Genomic DNA, 19,471 nt, shown 5'->3' on the forward strand with positions numbered 1-19,471 from the left:
ATCCCTACCTAGTCTGGTTTTCTTCTCATTGTTGAAGATCTGAAGACAGCAGAGTCTGAAGGCATTGCCTCTGGCCACGTTTTACAGCATTACCTTCAAGGAAAGAGCCAGAGAGCCCTGCCCTGACCTTTCTCTGTGAGTTCCTGCTCAGTCTCCGAGGGCCTCGCTCATGTGCTCCCGAGGAAATTTGAGACTCTCCCACCAGGGGCCTTCTCTTTGCATCATTTTGACCAAGGCGTTGCCCGGTGGGCTTCGCTCATTCAGACCTTACACCTGAAGCCCCATTAGCATCTCTCAGAGTCAGACTCTGCTCTCCTGGCTTTGCAGAATGTCAGGAATGGCTCTACCCTGCAGAGGGCAAGAATTTCCCCGAGCGCACGAAAGTCGAGCTCTAGAGAGTGATTTGCTTTTGCACAACCCCTTAGACTGAGGGTCAGCAAGCTTTGTCTGTAAAGGACCCGATAGTAAATATTTTCAGCTTTGTGCAGCCTACAGATTGATCTCTGTAGCAACAACTCAACTCTGCGGTTGGCGAATCAGCCAGAGGCAATACTTACGCTCAAGGGGGAAGTGCATGAATTAGGAGCCTTTTGTCCCCAGGGGTACAGCGCACCCAACTCCACACAACACCTTACCTTTCCGTCAATTTGATCCACCAGCAAAGCTGTGAGGGAGGCAAGAGAGACACTCGAGCTACTACTCTCAGGAGAGAGGGAGAGATGCGGCCGGATCTCCAGGTCTTCCCGGGATCTCAGCCCTGCCGTACACCACACGGGCAGTGCCTGGGATCCACCGACATGGCCCGTGTGGGCAGCCAGCCCCCAGGCCCCCAATCCACCAAGCCTCTGGTTCTTCCTCGGCAGAAAGTTTCCAAAACCAAAACCTAGCCTCTTTCACACATCACTTCTCGAGCTCAACGCGCCATATTCATGGAGCTTTCCTGGTGGAGCAGAAGCTACTTCCCAAAATATACGGTGAGCTCACCCCACGGGACTACTGAAGACCAAATACGGTGATGAGGGTATTACCTACGAAGAGTGATTTCAGCCCAGAATTCCATCAGCATAAAAGGGTGGGCGGGGAGCCCTCAGATCTAGTGACTGAATGAGAGCCCCAGCTTCCATTCCAGGCCCGCCTCCCACGATAATTACATAAATCCCAATGATGGGAGGTGACTAAAGGCACCTTCCTCCCCTTAACACAGATAGAGGCTTAGTAAAGGGAAGGCACATTTACTCAAAGCTTCAGAGTGAGATGAGGCCCCTTCCAGTTTTAACAGTTTGTGCTTGTGCGAAACACACTTCCAACAAAAGCTGTGGTCCCTAAAAGCAGGAATAAAGGTCTTCCTTGAGGAGGTGCGAATAACTTGACTTAATAATGGAAGCCTTTCAAAGAGTCATTAATTTAGAAGAATTAACATTTTGGAGATACAAAATAACTTGACAAGTAATCAGGCAAAAGAATCAGAGGTGGCTTTATGTAAGGGGGAAGCGGAGAGAAACTGAGGGATCTGAATTTGTTGTTTATTAAGAGATGTGGGTCAAACGCCCAGCCTTGTGTGAAGACCTTTTCAAGTGTTGGCTGAGGACGCACTGCCATCTTGTGGCTTACTGGGGTTACTGCAGACAGGGTGAAAAATCCACCAAACCAGTGAACTGAAAAACGGAGGTTAATGAAGCGAACATCATTCACCATTTGGAACTAGTTTAAGGTAAAAGGGTTGGAAACCCAGACAATGGCGCAGTTGCTTCTCCTGCTCCTACATTCTGCAGCGAGGCTGAAGTGTCCTTCAGAGAGAAAAATTTAAGTCATAAAATGACGCAGGGACGGACTGACTGCAGAAAAGCCAGAGCTGAAGCCTCGTCAAGGATACTTACCAAATGGATGAACCCCGCTGCTGTTAGCCATGTGCTGATAAATATGGAGAGCAGATTCACCAGCTTGATGGAATTACTGTGCAAAAGAGACAACAAGCAAAATCCCCAAGTTACAAGAGAAGACCATGTCCGGGCTGCCTTCCAGAGTGACAGCAATCTTTAAAGGACAGGCCGCCCACCTCTAGTCCCCAGTGTTTCCTCCATCATAAAGGAAGGTCCTGGAAGATCCTGCATTGGTAGGTAGGGACACGGCCTACCTACTGTGTACATGACATCTGGGCCATGAAAATGGGTTTAATTTTTCTTTAGTTAAATTTTATTTTGAAAATTTTTATGTCTACAGAAATATGGAAAGAACAGTATAATAAACACTTCTTCTAGAGGAAGCAATTAATATTTTGGACATTTTGTTTGTATTCTTTTTTTTCTTTTTCTATTCTTTTTTTTTTTTTTTTGGCTGTATCATTTACAAATACAATGTAGACATTTACAAATACAATGTACATAGCATGACGTAACCCTCAAATACTTCAGCATATAACACCTAAGAAGGACACCATGCAACACACTCTACAGTTGTCATGCCCAAGAAAATTCATGTGAATTCAGGAATGTCATCTAAAAGACACTCTTTCTTTAGAATTCTCCAGATGCCCTGAAATCGTTTAGTGATATTTTCATTTTTTTTATCCTGCTACAGGAACCAGTCGAGATTCAGAAATTGCATTTCGTTATTATGCTGCTTTCTTTATTCCAGGGGTCAGGAAACTTTTTCTATAAAGGGACAGATGGTAAATCTTTTAGGCTTTGCCCGTCACAGAGTCTAAGTCACTAGAGTCTAAGCACCCTGAAAGCAGAGGCCTTGTCTGCCTGGATCCGTTTACAGTGAGTGCCTGGCACATAGTAGGGCCTTTATGCATAAATCCTGAGTGAACTGGTCCCTCCTCCCCCTGCACTCTTCCCTCTTGGCTTCACCCTATTCACTCCCGCTGGGGTCTAGCTCCTTGAACAGTGTTGTTGGCAGGTCACTTCCCTATCCAAAGGCTTCCTGTTGACTAAAATGTTATTTCCAAACTCCTTCCCTCCTCAACACCTGCTGAAGTTTCAGGTTCACCTACCACTTCTTCAACGACAACTCTTGAAACCTCCATCACAGCCAAACGTGGGACCTCCGTCCGTTTATTCTACTGCCAAAGATGGTCCTTCCTATCTTTGCAAACATTTCCCTTTCTTCAGAGCCTGATGCAATCCCCACATCCTTGTTAAAGTCGTCCCCGCACGTGGGATACCAAGGGACTCCTCCTGGCTCTTACTCCTGGCCACTCACTGGTAATCAACCCCATTGTCCGAACACTTTTGTAATGTTGTTTTAGATTGCTGTCTGTCTCTTGTGTTCCTGGCTGTATCTTGCGGAAACAGACTCTATTTTCTACCTCTTTTAGTCTCTCTGTAGCGACGGAATGCCACCCCCGGGTGGTTCTGTCCATCATTCTTGACTGATTGTTCTCTGCCCTCTCCTACTTCTTTCTCATGTGGAACCCATGATTTAAATCCCAAGAGTTTCAAGGATATAGTAACAGTAATAAACAGCAATGGTTCACACTGCTCACTCTTCTAAGTACTTTCGGTGTATTCCCTCCTCTACTGTTCATGATGACTCTGTGACGTCACCCACACAGGAAGTAGTGAGTTGGAATGTGAGCCAGGCCACTTTGACCAGAGTGCACCCTCTTGGGTACTACAAAGTCCTCTTGGTCCCTGGCCTACAGAGTCATAGACTGGTGTCCGTCAGAGTCTTCCCTGGTCTGTCCCTGTGCCCCATGCACAGGATAGGAAAAGCTCAGAAAGAGCTGTCCCAAGGAGGAGAGAGACTCTCTTGGACATATTGATGAAACTCTTGAACTTCACAAAAAAGAAACGGAAAAGAAAAATTCTGGTAACTATATCTATCCTGGGGTCACTATGTGGAGGAAGGCAGGAGGGGGCTGAAGTCCAGGGTAGCCCAGGGGTTGAAGGAAGAGCCCCTCAGTGGAGGTCAGATGAGCAGTTCCAGAACAGGGGATGAGGCTAGAGCCCAGCTTGCCTTTATCTTCAATTGTCTTTTCTTCACAGAATTGAGCAGAGCAGCCCATGGTCTCAGTTTTTTCTAGAGTTGGTTCTGACAACTCCAGGAAAATAGAGCCAAATATTTTAAATATTTGTTTGATACTGATCTTTTGAAATGTGTGGAATGACTTCCTTCTGGTTCAAAAACAGAAAAACAATAAAAATGTCCACTCCATCATTCTTACTCATCTTGACAGTTGCCAGATTATAAAAGTTGCCTATAAAAATTGCCAATATTTATTGAGTCCCTATTTTATGTGCTAGGCATCGTCTTGAATTCTTCATTCTGCTCAGATTTTTACCATTCTACCTTTTGATGCAGGTACTATCACTCTTCCCGCTAACCAAATAAAAAAACTGAGGCTTGGTATACTTAAGCAGCTTGTCGGAGAAGACACGGTTGGTAGGCAGTGGGATTAATATTCAAACCAGCCCTGTCTGACCCAAACCCTATAATATAATCCCAATGTAATAATTGGGAGAAGCTACACAGGGTTCTGTGTCTATTGCTCTTGGGTTTCCTACATCCCTTCCTCAAGGACAGCCCCATCCTCAGCCTCTGACCTGGGTGGGTGTCACTCAAAGTCTCCCACTTCCCCTACCTGGGTGGCTTGAACCACATAGACCAATTGGAGGAGCTCTCGGCTCTAAATGGCTATGAAGTAGAGTTTATCGGAAGCATTTTTTTTTTAAAGATTTTATTTATGTATTTGACAGACAGAGATCACAAGCAGGCAGAGAGGCAGGCAGAGAGAGAGGAGGAAGCAGGCTCCCTGCTGAGCAGAGAGCCCAATGTGGGACTCAATCCCAAGACCCTGGGACCATGACCTGAGCCAAAGGCAGAGACTTTAACCCACTGAGCCACCCAGGCGCCCCTATCGGAAGCATTTTTAAGGAATGGAGTGGGAGAGAAAGAATCTGACTCCTTCTGAGATTCAGGAGCAAAAAAAGTATAAGTCTGGGGCTCTGGAAGGCCATCTGCCCTGGAGAAAGCCTGCCTTGGAACGTGACCTGGAAGAGATAAAGAGAAAAGCAGAATCCTGATGGGAGACTTTGAACCCCTGGATCTAGACATGTCTATTCTGTCTTGAATCCCCATCATTATCAAGGCTGGTTCAAAGTAGAGTCTGTCCCTCACAGTTAAAGCCATCTGCTCACGACGGGAGGGGTAAAATCCAAATTGTTCTCGGAGAATCTAACAATTGATCGAGTCTGTAAAGTAGGTCCGGGACCATTTCTACCTAAGAAAAGAGGGTGGATCCTGTACCACCACCAACTGCTCAGCAGGATGCTTAGTTCCATGGCTCTGCAGGTTCTGGATGGACCTGGCATTTACAAGGACAAGCACAGATCTGCTAAACCCTGGCCTTTGTCTCTCTTCCCAGATGTTACCATGGGTCATGCAACCATCTCTAGGTAGTTTCTGAAGCTGTGAATGGAAATCACCAATTCACCAAAATAATGTTTAAAATCTTCTATTTCAGCCTCTCCTGAAAGCAGAGAGATACCAGAATTCTTGCCTTTCTGTTCCCTAGAGCAGCCTGTCAACCCCAGAGGCCGACTCACTGGACTTCCAGAGCATTCTCGCTCTAGAAAAACAAGCCCCCACCTCTCCCACCCAGAGACTGTCAGAGTAGAAATAAAATGTATGGATCTAAGGCATCCACCCAACGAGCTATCAGAAGCAGAAACTCTGATAGCCAGAGAACTCCAGTTCATTGTTGCAGCTGGAACATCAACTAGTTTCTCAGTGGCAAGGCAAACTCCGGCACACTCCTCTACTTGGTGAGTCCTCCAAGGTGTGAGCTAACACGGGAGAGGGAGAAGCAGATGAGGAACAGGTGGCCTCTCAGAGAAGCATGTACATATGGTCCCCGACTTCACAAGCATTCAACTTATACCATTCTCGGTGTGAAAGCCACATGCCTTCAGAGACACGAGATTTTGTGTTTTGAATTTTGGTCTTTTCCCAGACTAGCGATAGGCAGCATGACTTCTCTTGCGACCCTGGGCAGTGGCAGTGAGCTGCAGCCCCCAGTCAGCCACGTGACCACCAGAGCCCAAAACCGACATACAACCGCTGGTTTTCACTTTTGGTACAGTATTCAGTAAGTTACAGTATTCAGTAAGAGCCCAAAACCGACATACAACCGCTGGTTTTCACTTTTTGGTACAGTATTCAGTAAGTATTAAGCAGTTGATTATGAAAGAGGCTTTGAGTTAGATGGTTTGGCCCAGGTGTGGGCCAATTTAAGTGCTCTGAGCACATTTAAGGTAGGCTAGGCTAAGCTACAATGTTCCAGACGTCAGGTGCAACAAGTGCATCTTTGACTTGGGGTATTTCCGACTTACAGTGGGTTCATCCAGATGTGACCCCATTGTACGTCAAGGAAAATCCGTGTTGTTCATTTTCCGAAAGGATAATTAAATACCAAGCTGGGTCGCCTGCACACTCCCAGATCCTTGGAACCCGAACAAAGCAGTGCCTGACCAATCACCATACGGAGCCCTCTTTTTTTTTTTTTTTTTTAATTTATTTATTTGACAGACAGAGATCACAAGTAGGCAGAGAGGCAGGCAGAGAGAGAGGAGGAAGTAGGCTCCCTGCGGAACAGGGAACCTGATGCGGGGCTCGATCCCAGGACCCTGGGATTATGACCTGAGCCGAAAGCAGAGGCTTTAACCCACTGAGCCACCCAGGCACCCCCGGAGCCCTCTTGAGATATTAAAATTATTGTAGCCTTTGAGCCTCTTGGTGCTTTGGAAAAACAACCTAAATACGATGATTATTAATTTCTAAATGACTGTCATAATGCTATTAATAGTGCTTAAGGGAATTCTTGCTGTGCGTAGAACGGTTCATCATTGTCGCGGAAAGCGTCCATATTCAACACTGAAACCTGATTATTTTTATGGCATTAACATCATTACAGATTGCTAGCACCAGGAATTTGCTTTCCAAATTAAACTGTACAACCAATCATCTAAAAGCCCTGTGAAAAGGATGCAAGATTAAGTCTTAGTGGACTTTCTCTATACTCTGAAATTTGAACCTTACCAGGTCGCACAGGGCTCCTTGGGAGGAGGGAGAGGGTAGCAGGGTTAAGTTTGTGTGTTCTGTATGGCAAAAGGGTCACTGGAAATAGGCATAGGTTTGTAACCAAGGTCACAGGTCTGAGCCAAACATGAACTTCCCAGTGGTTAGAATAGTTAGAATATTGGAACCATTCACATTTAAGCCCCTTTCTCTTGCCTTGAGGGAAGAATGGACTCGGGGCCTTATCATGAGAACCTAACTCATCTAAAGGAGAAGTGAGCTGGGGAAAATCAGAGGGGGAGACAAACCATGAGAGACTGTGGACTCTGAGAAACAAACTGAGGGTTTTGGAGGGGAGGGCAGTAGTGCATTGGGTGAGCCTGGTGGTGGGTATTAAGGAGGGCACGTATTGCATGGAGCACTGGGTGTGGTACATAAACAATGAATTTGGGAACACTGAAAAAAATTAAATTAAATTTTAAAAAAAGAAAAAAAATCATTTTCATGTTGTCTGCAATCATTTCTGGGTCCCCAACTCATGAGTTCTCAATAGTCATTAGAGAAATTTACATGACTGGATACAGTGAATGCTCCAAGGGCAGGCACAGATATCTTTCTGTTCCTGCAGACTGGAGATCTTTCCAGGACCACGCACATGCTGGAAGAGAGAAAGTCTGTCTCTTTCTGAAAGCATAGCGACAAACCCAGAGCTAGCGTGCGCGGTCTTTGCCCTCACTGTATTTATCAAGACATGTTTTGGTTAACACTGAAAAATGTCATTCACTTTCTACAAAACAGAGCAAATCTGTCCCTGCTCAGCTTGTCCACTATTTTCCTCCTTTGTGGCTGAGTGCACAGCCAGGTGTCAGTGGCTTTATTTTGTTTCATTGTTACCTCTGCTGGACAGATGCAAGGTATCCACCCCTGAAAAGTCAACTCGTGAGACCACGCTGAGATGACTGGGCTGAACTATAAGCAAAATCAAGTTCTGTCCCTTCTGCCCCTTACATACCTCTCCACCCCTCTTCCTGCTCTCCACCCTGAGCTGCACAGCTTAGGGCCATTTCCTGGTACCACGTGCTTGGACAACTGCCCCAAACGGTCTAATGGTCTCCAGTTTTAGATGCCTCAAACCCATCATACAATTGGTGGACGAGTCGATCTTTCTAAAGCATAGATTTGACCACATTCCTGTCCTACTTAAACCCTTCAGTGATCCCCTCTCACTGTCCAGTTAAATCTGTGAAGCCCAGGAGCCTTCACGGTGTGGCCTTCACCTGGACACCCCCACCATAATGAGCCCATCTCCATAATGAGCACACTTTTTAAAGAACTTAACCTTGGAGACGTTTCCAAGGTCATATTTGTAGTACCATGATTTTAGTTCTCCAAATGCCCTCCCAAAATGTGTGGGCTAGGTAAACAACAGTGCACATGCACCATAGAAGAGTCTGAGGGAAATAAAAGTGACGTGGGAGAATGCTCGTAATGTTTGTCTCAACCACAGGTGGGGGTGGGGAAGTTACACTTTATGCTTTTCTAGATCTTGGGGTCATTCCCACAGGGCTCAATCCCACAACCCTGAGATCATGATCTGAGCTGAAATCAAGAGTTGGACGCTTAACCACTTAACCGACTGAGCCACCCAGGAGGCCCGAGCACAGTCTACTTTAATAATTAGTAAGGCCACTGTCATTTGAAACAAATTGTTGGCTGTCTCCTGTTTTCATCATCAACATGTACACATCAAGTGAGACGCGCGGAATGACAGCCTTTAAAACCGAGCTCCTTATTTTGCTCTGGTGCAGAATAACTACACACCCTCTCCTCGGTGAGTCTGCTCGCCAGGGAGTAGGGTCACTGATGCACTGCCAAAAACTTGGACAAAGACATGGAGGGGACTCTGTTCCCTTCAACAGGCCATTTTCCAGACATGGAGAAGGTAGCCACTACCCCTCCCCCCATTAGCTGGCAGTTTAAAGAATGGCCCTGATGCTGTCCCATCACTGTGACTTGTTTCTTTCATCTGTGTTTTCTCTGTCATCCTGTTCACTCTGGTTTCCTTTGCTGCCCACTTAGTTCTCTCTCTCTCCCCCATATACTTCTTTGCTCTGTTTCTTCCAGCTCTTTGCCAAGCAAGGCAGCCAAAGGACAGAAAATGAAACTGCAATTTCAAGCCATTATTTTAAATCACATTTGCAACGTCTCTATCCCTTCCTAATGCCACAGATCAGTGGGGGCCACCCGAGAAAGGCAGACAAAATCCCCCTAAAAGCGATTCCTGGGCTGCACCCACGCTCCTGGAAGATCACCGTGAACACAGCAGAGTACAGAGGAGTCACCAGGAAATAAGCTCTGCGCCCAAAGCCCTATAAAAACCAAGGCTTCCTCTTCTCAGCATCAGAGCCTTCAGGATCTGGGCTCAGGGGTCCACAGAGGGAAGAAGCTGAGATTAGCCAGGCATCCAAAGAGAGAAGGGGCTCACAGAGTTGGTGTAAAGGCTCTACAATTAAGTCACGTTTCTTACAATTAAGAACTTTTTAAGTTTTATTTTAAGTCCTTCCCATTCAGTCAAGTTTCCTTCTGTGCCTGGGATCTGGCCCTAGCCTGCCCTCCTAATGTCATCTTTGTTTTCCTGACACAAAGCCCCCAGTATCCAAGAGCACAGGCAGGATTACTCAAAGAGCCCCCAAGGAACCATTTCTCTCACCTGTATGCTTTTGTCACTTCAGTGATTGGAGGTTTCTGGCCCTCACCTGCCCAAGCCCAGCCCTACTTGGATAACACTCAGAAGCTCACCTAAGACAATCCCTTTTCCTTAAGAAGAGCCTTGACCAGCCCACACTCATGTCAAGCCTGATGTCATTCCTCTCCTCTGTACCTCACCGCCACCCCCCCCACACCCTGATATACTTGTGTCCCAGCACCAGCCCACCACAGGTCTTGCTGGCTCTCCCTCCTCTTGTACTCTCTGAGAGCAGGATGCTACCCTGGTCCCCTGCTTGGCTGCTGGTACGAATGGACACTCAATTCAGGCTTGTTGAATTAACTCAATCACCCACACATGCACCAGGAACCGACACAACCCAAGCTGTGGGGTTATGCTCAAAACCGCCTCTACCATAGAAAGAGTTGAACTGAGTGGGAAAGTAGGGTTCTAGGGAAATGCTGTTTGGAGCTCCAGAGAGCAGACCCCCAGCAGCCTGTCACTCTGGGACTCCTCCCTAAGACTGCCCTCCCCCAACTTGCCCTAGCTGGCTGCTTCAGCTCTCTCCCCTGTGCTCTGGGAGAATGAAACAGCCTAACTGTGGGGTTATCGGTCGGCATGTTGGTGCTATTTCCTGCACCTAAAGGAGAGGAAGCTTCTCCAAGGAATGGGAAATTGATGGGTCTCTTCACAAAAGTCCAGGGAAAGATATTTTATTCACCTGGCTTATAGTCTTCCCAAGTCCAAAAACGATCCATACAGAATGCAAGAAAAACAAGAACACAGTTTTCTTTCCACGTTATTCCTTGGAGTCACGGCACATTCTTAAAACACTGGTGTCAGAGAATTAAAAGCCCCTGAATTTATGGTGTACACACAAACTAGGGAACAAGGGGCGTTACAGCATGTTCGAGAATGTGGTTAACTCCACAAAGCCTTCCCCACCAGAAAAAACAAGTGTCTCTTAAATACATTTCCTGCGCATGGCCCTGGGTACACACTGGTTCTACCCTAAAAAATACAGTTTAGCAGGGCAAAATATAAAAAAATATAGTTTTGCAGGTAAGCATCAGGGTCACTAGCTTATCCATACTTCTAATTTCAGGAGTAGAGTCAATTGCCCCCAAGACCATAAAAAATTAGAAGGAACCAAAAAAGGTTACTGTCACTCAGAAGAAATACAAAAAGTAACAATATTCACTCTATCTTAGGCATACTACATACTATTAAATGGAACATCAATAAACACTCACACCAGGGTAATGTAAGTGCAGGGTGGGGGGACCCACTTAGAGAGGACTCCTATTGTGGTTGATGCTCATTTGCTTTTTACCTTGGATAACAGGAAGTGGATTTACCCCACATGCGCATGAAGAGTTGGTGAGAAGACACCAGTGTGGAATTAAAAAAAAAAAAAGCAAAACAAAAATAAACAAACAAAACATGCAAACCCCAAAGATGGAGGCCAAAGACCTGCCGCATGTGTCGGCTGTGACAGGTTCAGGAAGCTGAGTCCCAGCCTCGGGGACTGGGAAAACAACGCTGACTCCAAGGCCCCCGAAATGCAGGTGTATTAATTATAAATCACAAAATCCAGAAGTGTCCTGTTTTTAATCATTTATCAAACACGTCAACCTCAGAGGAAATGGAACATTAGCAGTGAGCTTCTTAAAGTGTAATTTCCTACAAGAGAAATTTATGGCCTATACTTATTCTCCATTAGAGGACGTCTAACCTCTTTTATTAGTTTATTCATCAAGGCAGCCTGGTTTCGGGCCAGCTCTGCAAACCCGCAGGTCATCTGGAAAGGGGTCTCTGGGGAATTTTTCCTCCTGGTCCAGTAGTGTTTTCCAGATCATAACACAGTTAACAGAAGTAGTCATGGTACATTCGGCGGGAGGTTTTTAGGTATTCCCCAAAAGGCAATTCACAGAGCGAGCCCCAGGGACTACCGTGGCTATAAAGTGAACATCTAAAATGTACTTTGAAATGAAATGATTTTCTGTTTGCCGTATGAGGCTTGTGATTGCCTCTCAAAGAGCACTGCTTCCATTGCTTTTACGTTCAGGTTCAATTTCTTATTTAGTGATGTAATAAAGGGGCGATTTAGAACCCGCAAGCAAGGACTTCCCAATCAGTGAGTTGCTCGATCTCTCATCCACTGGGCACCGTCTCTCCAGGATGCTGTGGCCTATTTCCAAGCAACCTGCACAGCCCCCCAAAACTGTCTCCTTCCCCACATGCACAGCTATTTCTCTGTTCACCAGACAGTCCCCAGCCCTGCAGAAGAGAGCAATCCGAGCCCTACTCTGTGCCTTCTCCAGACCTCTGTGCGAGATCACTCTTCCTGAGACTAACAGAATTCTCAGCTTGCGGTGATGAAAACAAAAACACCCAATATGTACAAACTGGTGTGGGGGGCCAGAACGAGGGGGAAAAAAAATGTGAATAAGGACATCTTACCTTGTTTTAAGGATATTCAGAAACTGCAAAATTTCTGAAAACTGTATCAGTCTGAGAGCTCTTAAAAATCTCAAACCTGGAAAGAGAAATGAAATAGAGACACATTATTCTCACTGCGTGGTTTTAATGTTCACACTCAGCCGTTTGATCTACAGCTGCCAGGGTCGAAGGGATCTGAAGTTCTTACAGACGATTAAACCATCCCATACCTTGGTCATAGTCCTTCATTCTGATTCTTGACTGGTTTAATCCATGCTGGTAAACTTTCTCATTAAAGGAGGCCTGTTTTGAGCCACGTAGAGAAAGGTCCGGTGGGGAAAGCCCCGTTAAACGAGGCTTCTCCTTTGCTCATCTCAGATTTAAAGCACTGTTCCTAAGTTGCCTACTCTTTTGAGAGGATTTTGTCTCTGAAAAACACTGGGAATGGGGCCAGGTAACCTTTATGCTAAGAGCAGATTACAAACAAATCGGATAACCTGATGTCTTTGATTTCTTTTTTTTTAAACTTTATCTTCACCTGATAAAATGAAGAGTAAAGGCTACAGTGTGATCCATTTTCTAGATCCATTTTCTCAATTTCTCCCCCAATCAAAAAAAAAAAAGTCAAATTGGTAAGATCTCACACCTCATAACTTCAGGATCCAAAACATATATATTTCCGCTTTTACTAAGCATCAAGATAAATGCCTGTCCTTTCTAAATTGGCAACCTCTGCTGAATGGAAACCAAGAGCCAGCATTTCTAGACAGCAGAAGAGGGACAGGTACCAGGAAGGAAGATACCATCCAGGATTAGAGAAAATATAAATTATTGTTGTGTTTTAATAGCCTGGAGTAAAATACATTTCGTTGAAATCAAATTCATGAGTCAAAAACATTCTGAGTCACTCATGCTTGGCCATCATGTAAGAGAATTACTGAAAAAATGCTGATTATCACAGCTTTGAGAGAGTTTCAATATCACACCCTTTGCTAAGGGGATTTTCTTGTACAGATTTTCCGAAAGCATTTTGTCGGGTGCCCCCACATGCCAAGTGCAGTACTAAGCCCAAGGTGGGCTAACTTGTTGACAGGCAGCTCTTGGCTGATGGGTGAGACTTTTTTCTGCCCCCATATGTGAGGCAGGAAGCAGTGGGAAGAGGCTGGGGGAGTCACTGCAATGAATCGAGGAAAGCAGACAGATGCGAAGTTTTCCACTCTATGGCTCCACTTTGGGCCCGGTTAGATTTCGCTCTGTTCAAGCATTAGGGGACAAGGAAGGACTAACGCAAAGCCCAGGAGGGGGGGGGGGGAATCCTATTGCACAAGAGGAAGAAAGGGATAATAGCTCAAAAGGGAAATTTCTCATCTAAAAAGGATTTACCTTCATGAACAGAAGATTTTCTCAGAAAACGCTGGCCTTCTATGCCAAATGATATTTAGATTACTTTTATTAAACCAGAAAGTGCAGAGATGAGAGGGGATGTTGATGAACTGAAGGCCCAGGAGCCGAAACACAGTCCTAACAGAACTGATGAAAGGTTCACTTAACGCAGCCGAACGCTGCAGAGAACAAACCTGAGAAATAATCCCAGAACACAGAGAACATAAGGAAATGGGAGAAAAAAGGATGAAATCTAAGAAAATGGAAATGGAGGGGAGATCACAGAAATCCAACTTATGAATAAAACATGTTCCAAAAGGAAGTACAAACAACCTGTAGATCCTAAGTAATGGGCGGGACATAATTGAAAAGAACTTTCTAGAAAGGGAAAAAGGACTGGAGAGTAAGAGCCAAAATGAATGACCAGCTCTTAGAAACTCACATCCAGAGTCTTTTCTTCAAATTTTAAGTATTAACATAAATTAAAAAACAAAGTGTCAGGGTGGGAAGAGGGTCACCATGAACGCCACAAAGACAACATGATGTGATAGTAGATATAAATGACAATGGACAACACTCAGACTCTTAAGACAAGGAGAATTTGGCCCAAGACTTTTATGCCTGTCAAGCACTTGTTCAACAATAAAAATAAAACAAAAAATGTCTTCAACAGCCCAGGACTTCCCAGAAAATATATTGCTTGTGCAAAATATTTTCAAAGTTCTCAAGCCTTATTAAATCAGAATTGAGTGGCAGAGGCTGGGAGGTATACTTGTAATAAACTCTACTGTTGGTCCTAAGCATCCAGCCCAACCTGATGGCTGGTCTCAGTCCAGCATCATCAGCACACACTGCTGGGAGATAAAGTGACACACTGAGAAATTTGAGGTAGAAGACTAGCAGCACCGAAACCAGTAAGGACACAGAAGGATGTTTTAGTGTCATATTAGCCACTAATGGCTTCAGCCTAAAAATCCTGTGTATGCATATATATGCACATATATATATATCATATACAATATATAACATATTAGATATGTAGTATATATGGTACATATATTACATATATAACACATATACCAAATATATGGTACATATATTACATATATAGTATATATGTAAATATATATTTATGTATACATATATATTTGCATATATATTTTTTTCATTTATGGAAACAAAAATAGAAAACAAACTTTGAACTGGATTTCTTTTTACTGTAGGTGATACTGCTGCATCCTCTATTATTTGTCTGCAGCGTCCCACATTTTAAAGTGACTCATAAATATATAATAGAATAAAAGCTTCCCTTGTTAGGGAGCTATATGGAAGTAAGGGTAGGAAACAGTGAATGCAGCAGCCGAAGGTCCTCTAGTCTTGCCAGAGGTGAACTGTAGATCTAGATCTGAGCATTTTGCCAATAAAAAAGCAGGGAGACACTAGAAGATTAACAATGTACAGGAGAGAAAAACAAGCCAAACTGCCTACAGAGATAGTCATCTGAAGCATGGACCTTTCAGCTCCCTGCTTTCTGCCCTGGACCCCGCTGGCCGATTCTCAGCACAGCAGCCAGAATGAACCTGGTAAACAATATAATAGATCATGACTCCCCTCTGCTCAAAATCCTCCAAGGTCCCCATTTCACACAGAGTCAAAAGTCCAAGTCCTCCAAGGGCCTATAAAGCAACACCACCCCATTTCCTTGCGGATCTGACGGCCTCCTCCGTCTCCCGGCATTAGCCTCCTTCCAACCTGGCTGCCTTCTGTTATCCATCTCTGCCGGCCCCCCTCCAAATTCTTACTCTTTGTGCCCGCTTCACTTTTCTCCACAGCATGAGGAAGCACTAGCGTCTTCTTTACCTAAGTGATTTACTTTCTGACTCCTTATCCATAACATCAGTGGGCTGAGGGGAGGAACTGGTGTCTGCTTTGCTCCTGGCTTTGAATTAGAGCCTGGAGTAAGGTGAGTGCTTGGTAAATATCCACCTGAGCTGAATAAATAAATCAGCCTTTTGAAAAAGAATGAGCAGAGGGACTCCTGGGTGGCTCAGTGGGTTAAAGCCTCTGTCTTTGGCTCGGGTCATGGTCTCAGGGTCCTAGGATCGAGCCCCACATCGGACTCTCTGCTCAGTGGGGAGCCTGCTTCCCCCTCTCTCTCTCTGCCTGCCTCTCTGCCTACTTGTGATCTCTGTCAAATAAATAACTAAAATCTTTAAAAAAAGAAAAGAAAAAGAATGAGCAGAGAATTAAAGGTACATACTCTGCATTCAGAACACGGAGACCGCCCAAGGAGGGTGGTCTTTCCCTGAAGAAAAGAGCCATGAGTGCTGAGGGCTCACAGGGGAGGGCTGACACCCTTAGGACATCTGAAGCCCCCTAACCAGGGAAAAGTCATAAACAATGGTCTTTCTGCTGTACCCAGAGATGTCCTATAGAAGCACAGACAGCAACTCAAATTCCATAAAGGAGACCAAGAAAAGGGAGAGGTGGAAAGGGCATGGCTAATTGACAAATCATTCATCTTCTTTGCTTTATAATACTGTATTCTTATCATTTATTCCCTAAAACTTAAAACCTCTGAAAGAAAATGATACTCCAGGAAAATAGAAAATGACTAGGACCAAGATGTAAAGAAGAAAGTATGTGTGTGCCAAAAACCATGATTTATGCCCCCACAAAGATCCAGATGAATTCAAGTGAGTTCCTTTAAATATTAAGAAATAGTAAACTTCTCTATTATATCAACAACTAATTAAAATAGATGGTTCTCTCATTTTCTATACTCTGTATTAGTTTAGAAAGCTGGAATTACCTGGGCACAGGTACTTCACATTTTTTTTTTTAAAAGATTTTTTTTTATTTATTTATTTGACAGACAGAAATCATAAGTAGGCAGAGAGGCAGGCAGAGAGAGAGAGGAGGAAGCAGGCTCCCTGCTGAGCAGAGAGCCCGATGCGGGGCTTGATCCCATCACGACCCAAGCTGAAGGCAGCAGCTTAACCACTAAGCCACCCAGGCGCCCCGGTACTTCACATATTGTGGGGTACTAATGATGAACTAACTATAAGAATCCTAATAAAACACTTCTATATCGTATCTGAGACTATATTAAATGAATAACACACATGAGCTGTAGTGGATACTATGAGACACAGCCCAGGTACCTTCTTTGGAGATCTTTATTCTTTTTTTTTTTTTTAAGATTTTATTTATTTGCCAGAGAAAGAGCACAAGCAAGGGAAGCAGCAGGCAGAGGGAGAAGCAGACTCCCCATTGACCAAGGAGCCTGATGCAGGACTTGATACCATGACCCTGGGATCATGGCCTGAGCTGAAGGCAGATGCTTCACTGACTAAGTCACCCAGGTGCCCCAGAGAGATATTTATTCTTTCCTGACTCATGAAGAGGGCTCATCTAAGATTATACACTTGCCAAGGATGGCCCCCAATAACCAGGAGATGTGGGGAAAAAGACTCGCTGCCCTGTTTCCATTTGGGACAACCCTAAAGAACCATGTGGCTGTAGAACTCTACATGGCATTGGCTGAGGCTTCTGTTGCAACTCTACCAGAGCTGAAGCTCTCCACCCACTCTTAGTACCTTCATCTCTTGGCCCATACCCTGAAGACACAAAGGTTCAAAATCTTTGTGATGCAGCAAAAGCAGTTCTAAGAAGGAAGTATATAGTCATACAGGCCTATCTCAAGAAACAAGAAAAATCTCAAATAAACAATCAAACCTTATGCCTGGAGGAACTAGAAAAAGAAGAACAACAACAACAAAAATAAAACAAAATTAGTAGAAGGAAGAAAATATAATAAAGATCAGAGTAAAAATAAATGAAATGGAGACTCAATAGAAAAACAGAAAAGATCAATGAAACGTAAGAGCTCATTCTTTGAAAAGATACTCAAAATTGATAAACTGTAGTCAGACTCATTGAAAAAGAGAAAGAGAGGGGGAGAGAGAATGCAAATAAATAAAATAAAAAATGAAGAGGGGTGCTTAGCTGGCTCAGTCAGAAAAGCATATGACGCTTGACCTTGGGGTTGTGAGTTTGAAACCTCCGTTGGGTGTAGAGATTACTAAAAAATAAACTTTAACAAAAAAAAGGAAGAGGAGAAGGGACAACCAATACCACGGAAATACAAAGAATTATAAGACATTACTATGAAAAATTATACACCAACAAAGTGGATAACCTAAGAGAAATGGATAAATCCCAAGAAACATAGTCTTCTAAGACTAAACAGGACAGAAATAGAAAACCATGAGAGAATATGGACTCTGAAAAACACTTTGAGGGTTTTGAAGGGGCGGGGGGGGCGTGGGAAGTTGGGCACACCTGGTGGTTGGTATTGTGGAGGGCACGTATTGTATGGAGCACTGGGTGTGGTGCATAAACAATGAATTCTAGTACACTGAAAAGTAATTAAAAAAAAAAAGAAAATCAGAAAAGACTGATTTCTAGTAACAAAATTCAATCTGTAATTAAAAAAAAACTCCCAATAAACAAAAGTTCAGGACCAGGTGGCTTCAAAGTTAAATTCCATAAACAGTGAAAGAATTAATAACTATCTTTCTCTAATTATTCTTAAAAAAAAATAGAAAGGAATGGTTCCAGATTTATTCTATGAGGTCAGCATTACCCTGATACAAAAACCAAACAAAGATACTACTAAAAAAAGAAGAAGAAGAAAAGAAAAGTATATGCCAATATCCCTTAGGTACCTAGATGTAGAAGTCTTCAACAAAATATTAGCAAACTGTATTTAAAAATACAAAAAGGATCATTTACCAGGATCAAGTGGGATTTATTCCAAGGATGGTTCAATATCCACAAGTCAATCAACATGATACATCACATGAACAAAATGAGAGATAAAAATGGTATGATCAGGGCACCTGGGTGGCTCAGTGGGTTAAGGCCTCTGCCTTTGGCTCAGGTCAGGATCCCAGGGTCCTGCAATTGAGCCCTGCTTCGGGCTCTCTGCTGAGCAGGGAGCCTGCTTCCTCCTCTCTCTCTGCCTGCCTCTCTGCCTACTTGGGATCTCTGTCTGTCAAACAAATAAATAAAATCTTTAAAAAATAAATAAAATAAAAAATAAAAATGGTATGATCATCTCAATAGATGCAGAAAGAGCATTTGAAAAAACTCAATATCCACTCATGATAAAAGCTTTCCACAAAGTAGGTATAGAGAGAAATACCTCATCATAATAAAGGCTATATATGACAAACACACAACTAACATGACACTCAATAGTGAAAAGCTGAAAGCTTTTCCCATAAGATCAGGAAGATGACAAGGATGTCTACTCTCACCACTTTTATTTAACATACTACTGGAAGTCATAGCCATAAGAATCAGGCAAGAAAATAAAATAAAAGGCATCAAAATTGGTTAGGGGGAAGTAAAACCATCATTATTTATAGATGACATACTATTAGACATAGAAAACCTTAAAGACTTCATTAAAAATCTATTAGAACTGATAAATGAATTCAGTAAAGTTGCAGGACACAAAATCAATATACAGACACCTGTTGTGTTTCTATATACTATTAATGAGATAGCAGAAAGATAAATTAAGAAAACAATCCTAATTACAATTGTATCAAAAAGAATAAAATAGGGCACCTGGATGGCTCAGTGGGTTAAAGCCTTTGCCTTTGGCTCAGATCATGATCCCAGGGTCCTAGGATCAAGCCCCACATCAGGTTCTCTGCTTAGCAGGGAGCCTGCTTCCTCCTCTCTCTGCCTGCCTCTCTGCCTACTTGTGATCTCTGTCTGTCAAATAAATAAATAAAATCTAAAAAAAAAAAAGAATAAAATATCTAGGAATATATTTAACCAAGGAGGTGAAAGAATTCTACTCTGAAAACTATAAGATATTAATGAAAGGAACTGAAGACAACA

At 43.6% G+C, this 19,471-nt stretch overlaps 1 protein-coding gene across 34 annotated transcripts in view; it reads right to left on the bottom strand.

Moving 5' to 3' along the window:
- Positions 1–19,471, bottom strand: part of KCNMA1 (potassium calcium-activated channel subfamily M alpha 1) — a 724,697-nt gene that overhangs the window by 228,592 nt on the left and 476,634 nt on the right. For all 34 annotated transcript variants that reach the window (XM_032312863.1, XM_032312897.1, XM_032312898.1 and 31 more), the window contains exons 6-7: positions 12,191–12,266; positions 1,878–1,953 (exon numbers count right to left, since the gene is read on the bottom strand). In XM_032312863.1, the coding sequence (XP_032168754.1) occupies positions 1,878–1,953; positions 12,191–12,266 (152 nt within the window). The remainder of the gene's footprint in view (positions 1–1,877; positions 1,954–12,190; positions 12,267–19,471) is intronic.

Source organism: Mustela erminea, chromosome 14 (genome assembly GCF_009829155.1).
Source record: "Mustela erminea isolate mMusErm1 chromosome 14, mMusErm1.Pri, whole genome shotgun sequence".
Classification (NCBI taxonomy): domain Eukaryota; kingdom Metazoa; phylum Chordata; class Mammalia; order Carnivora; family Mustelidae; genus Mustela; species Mustela erminea.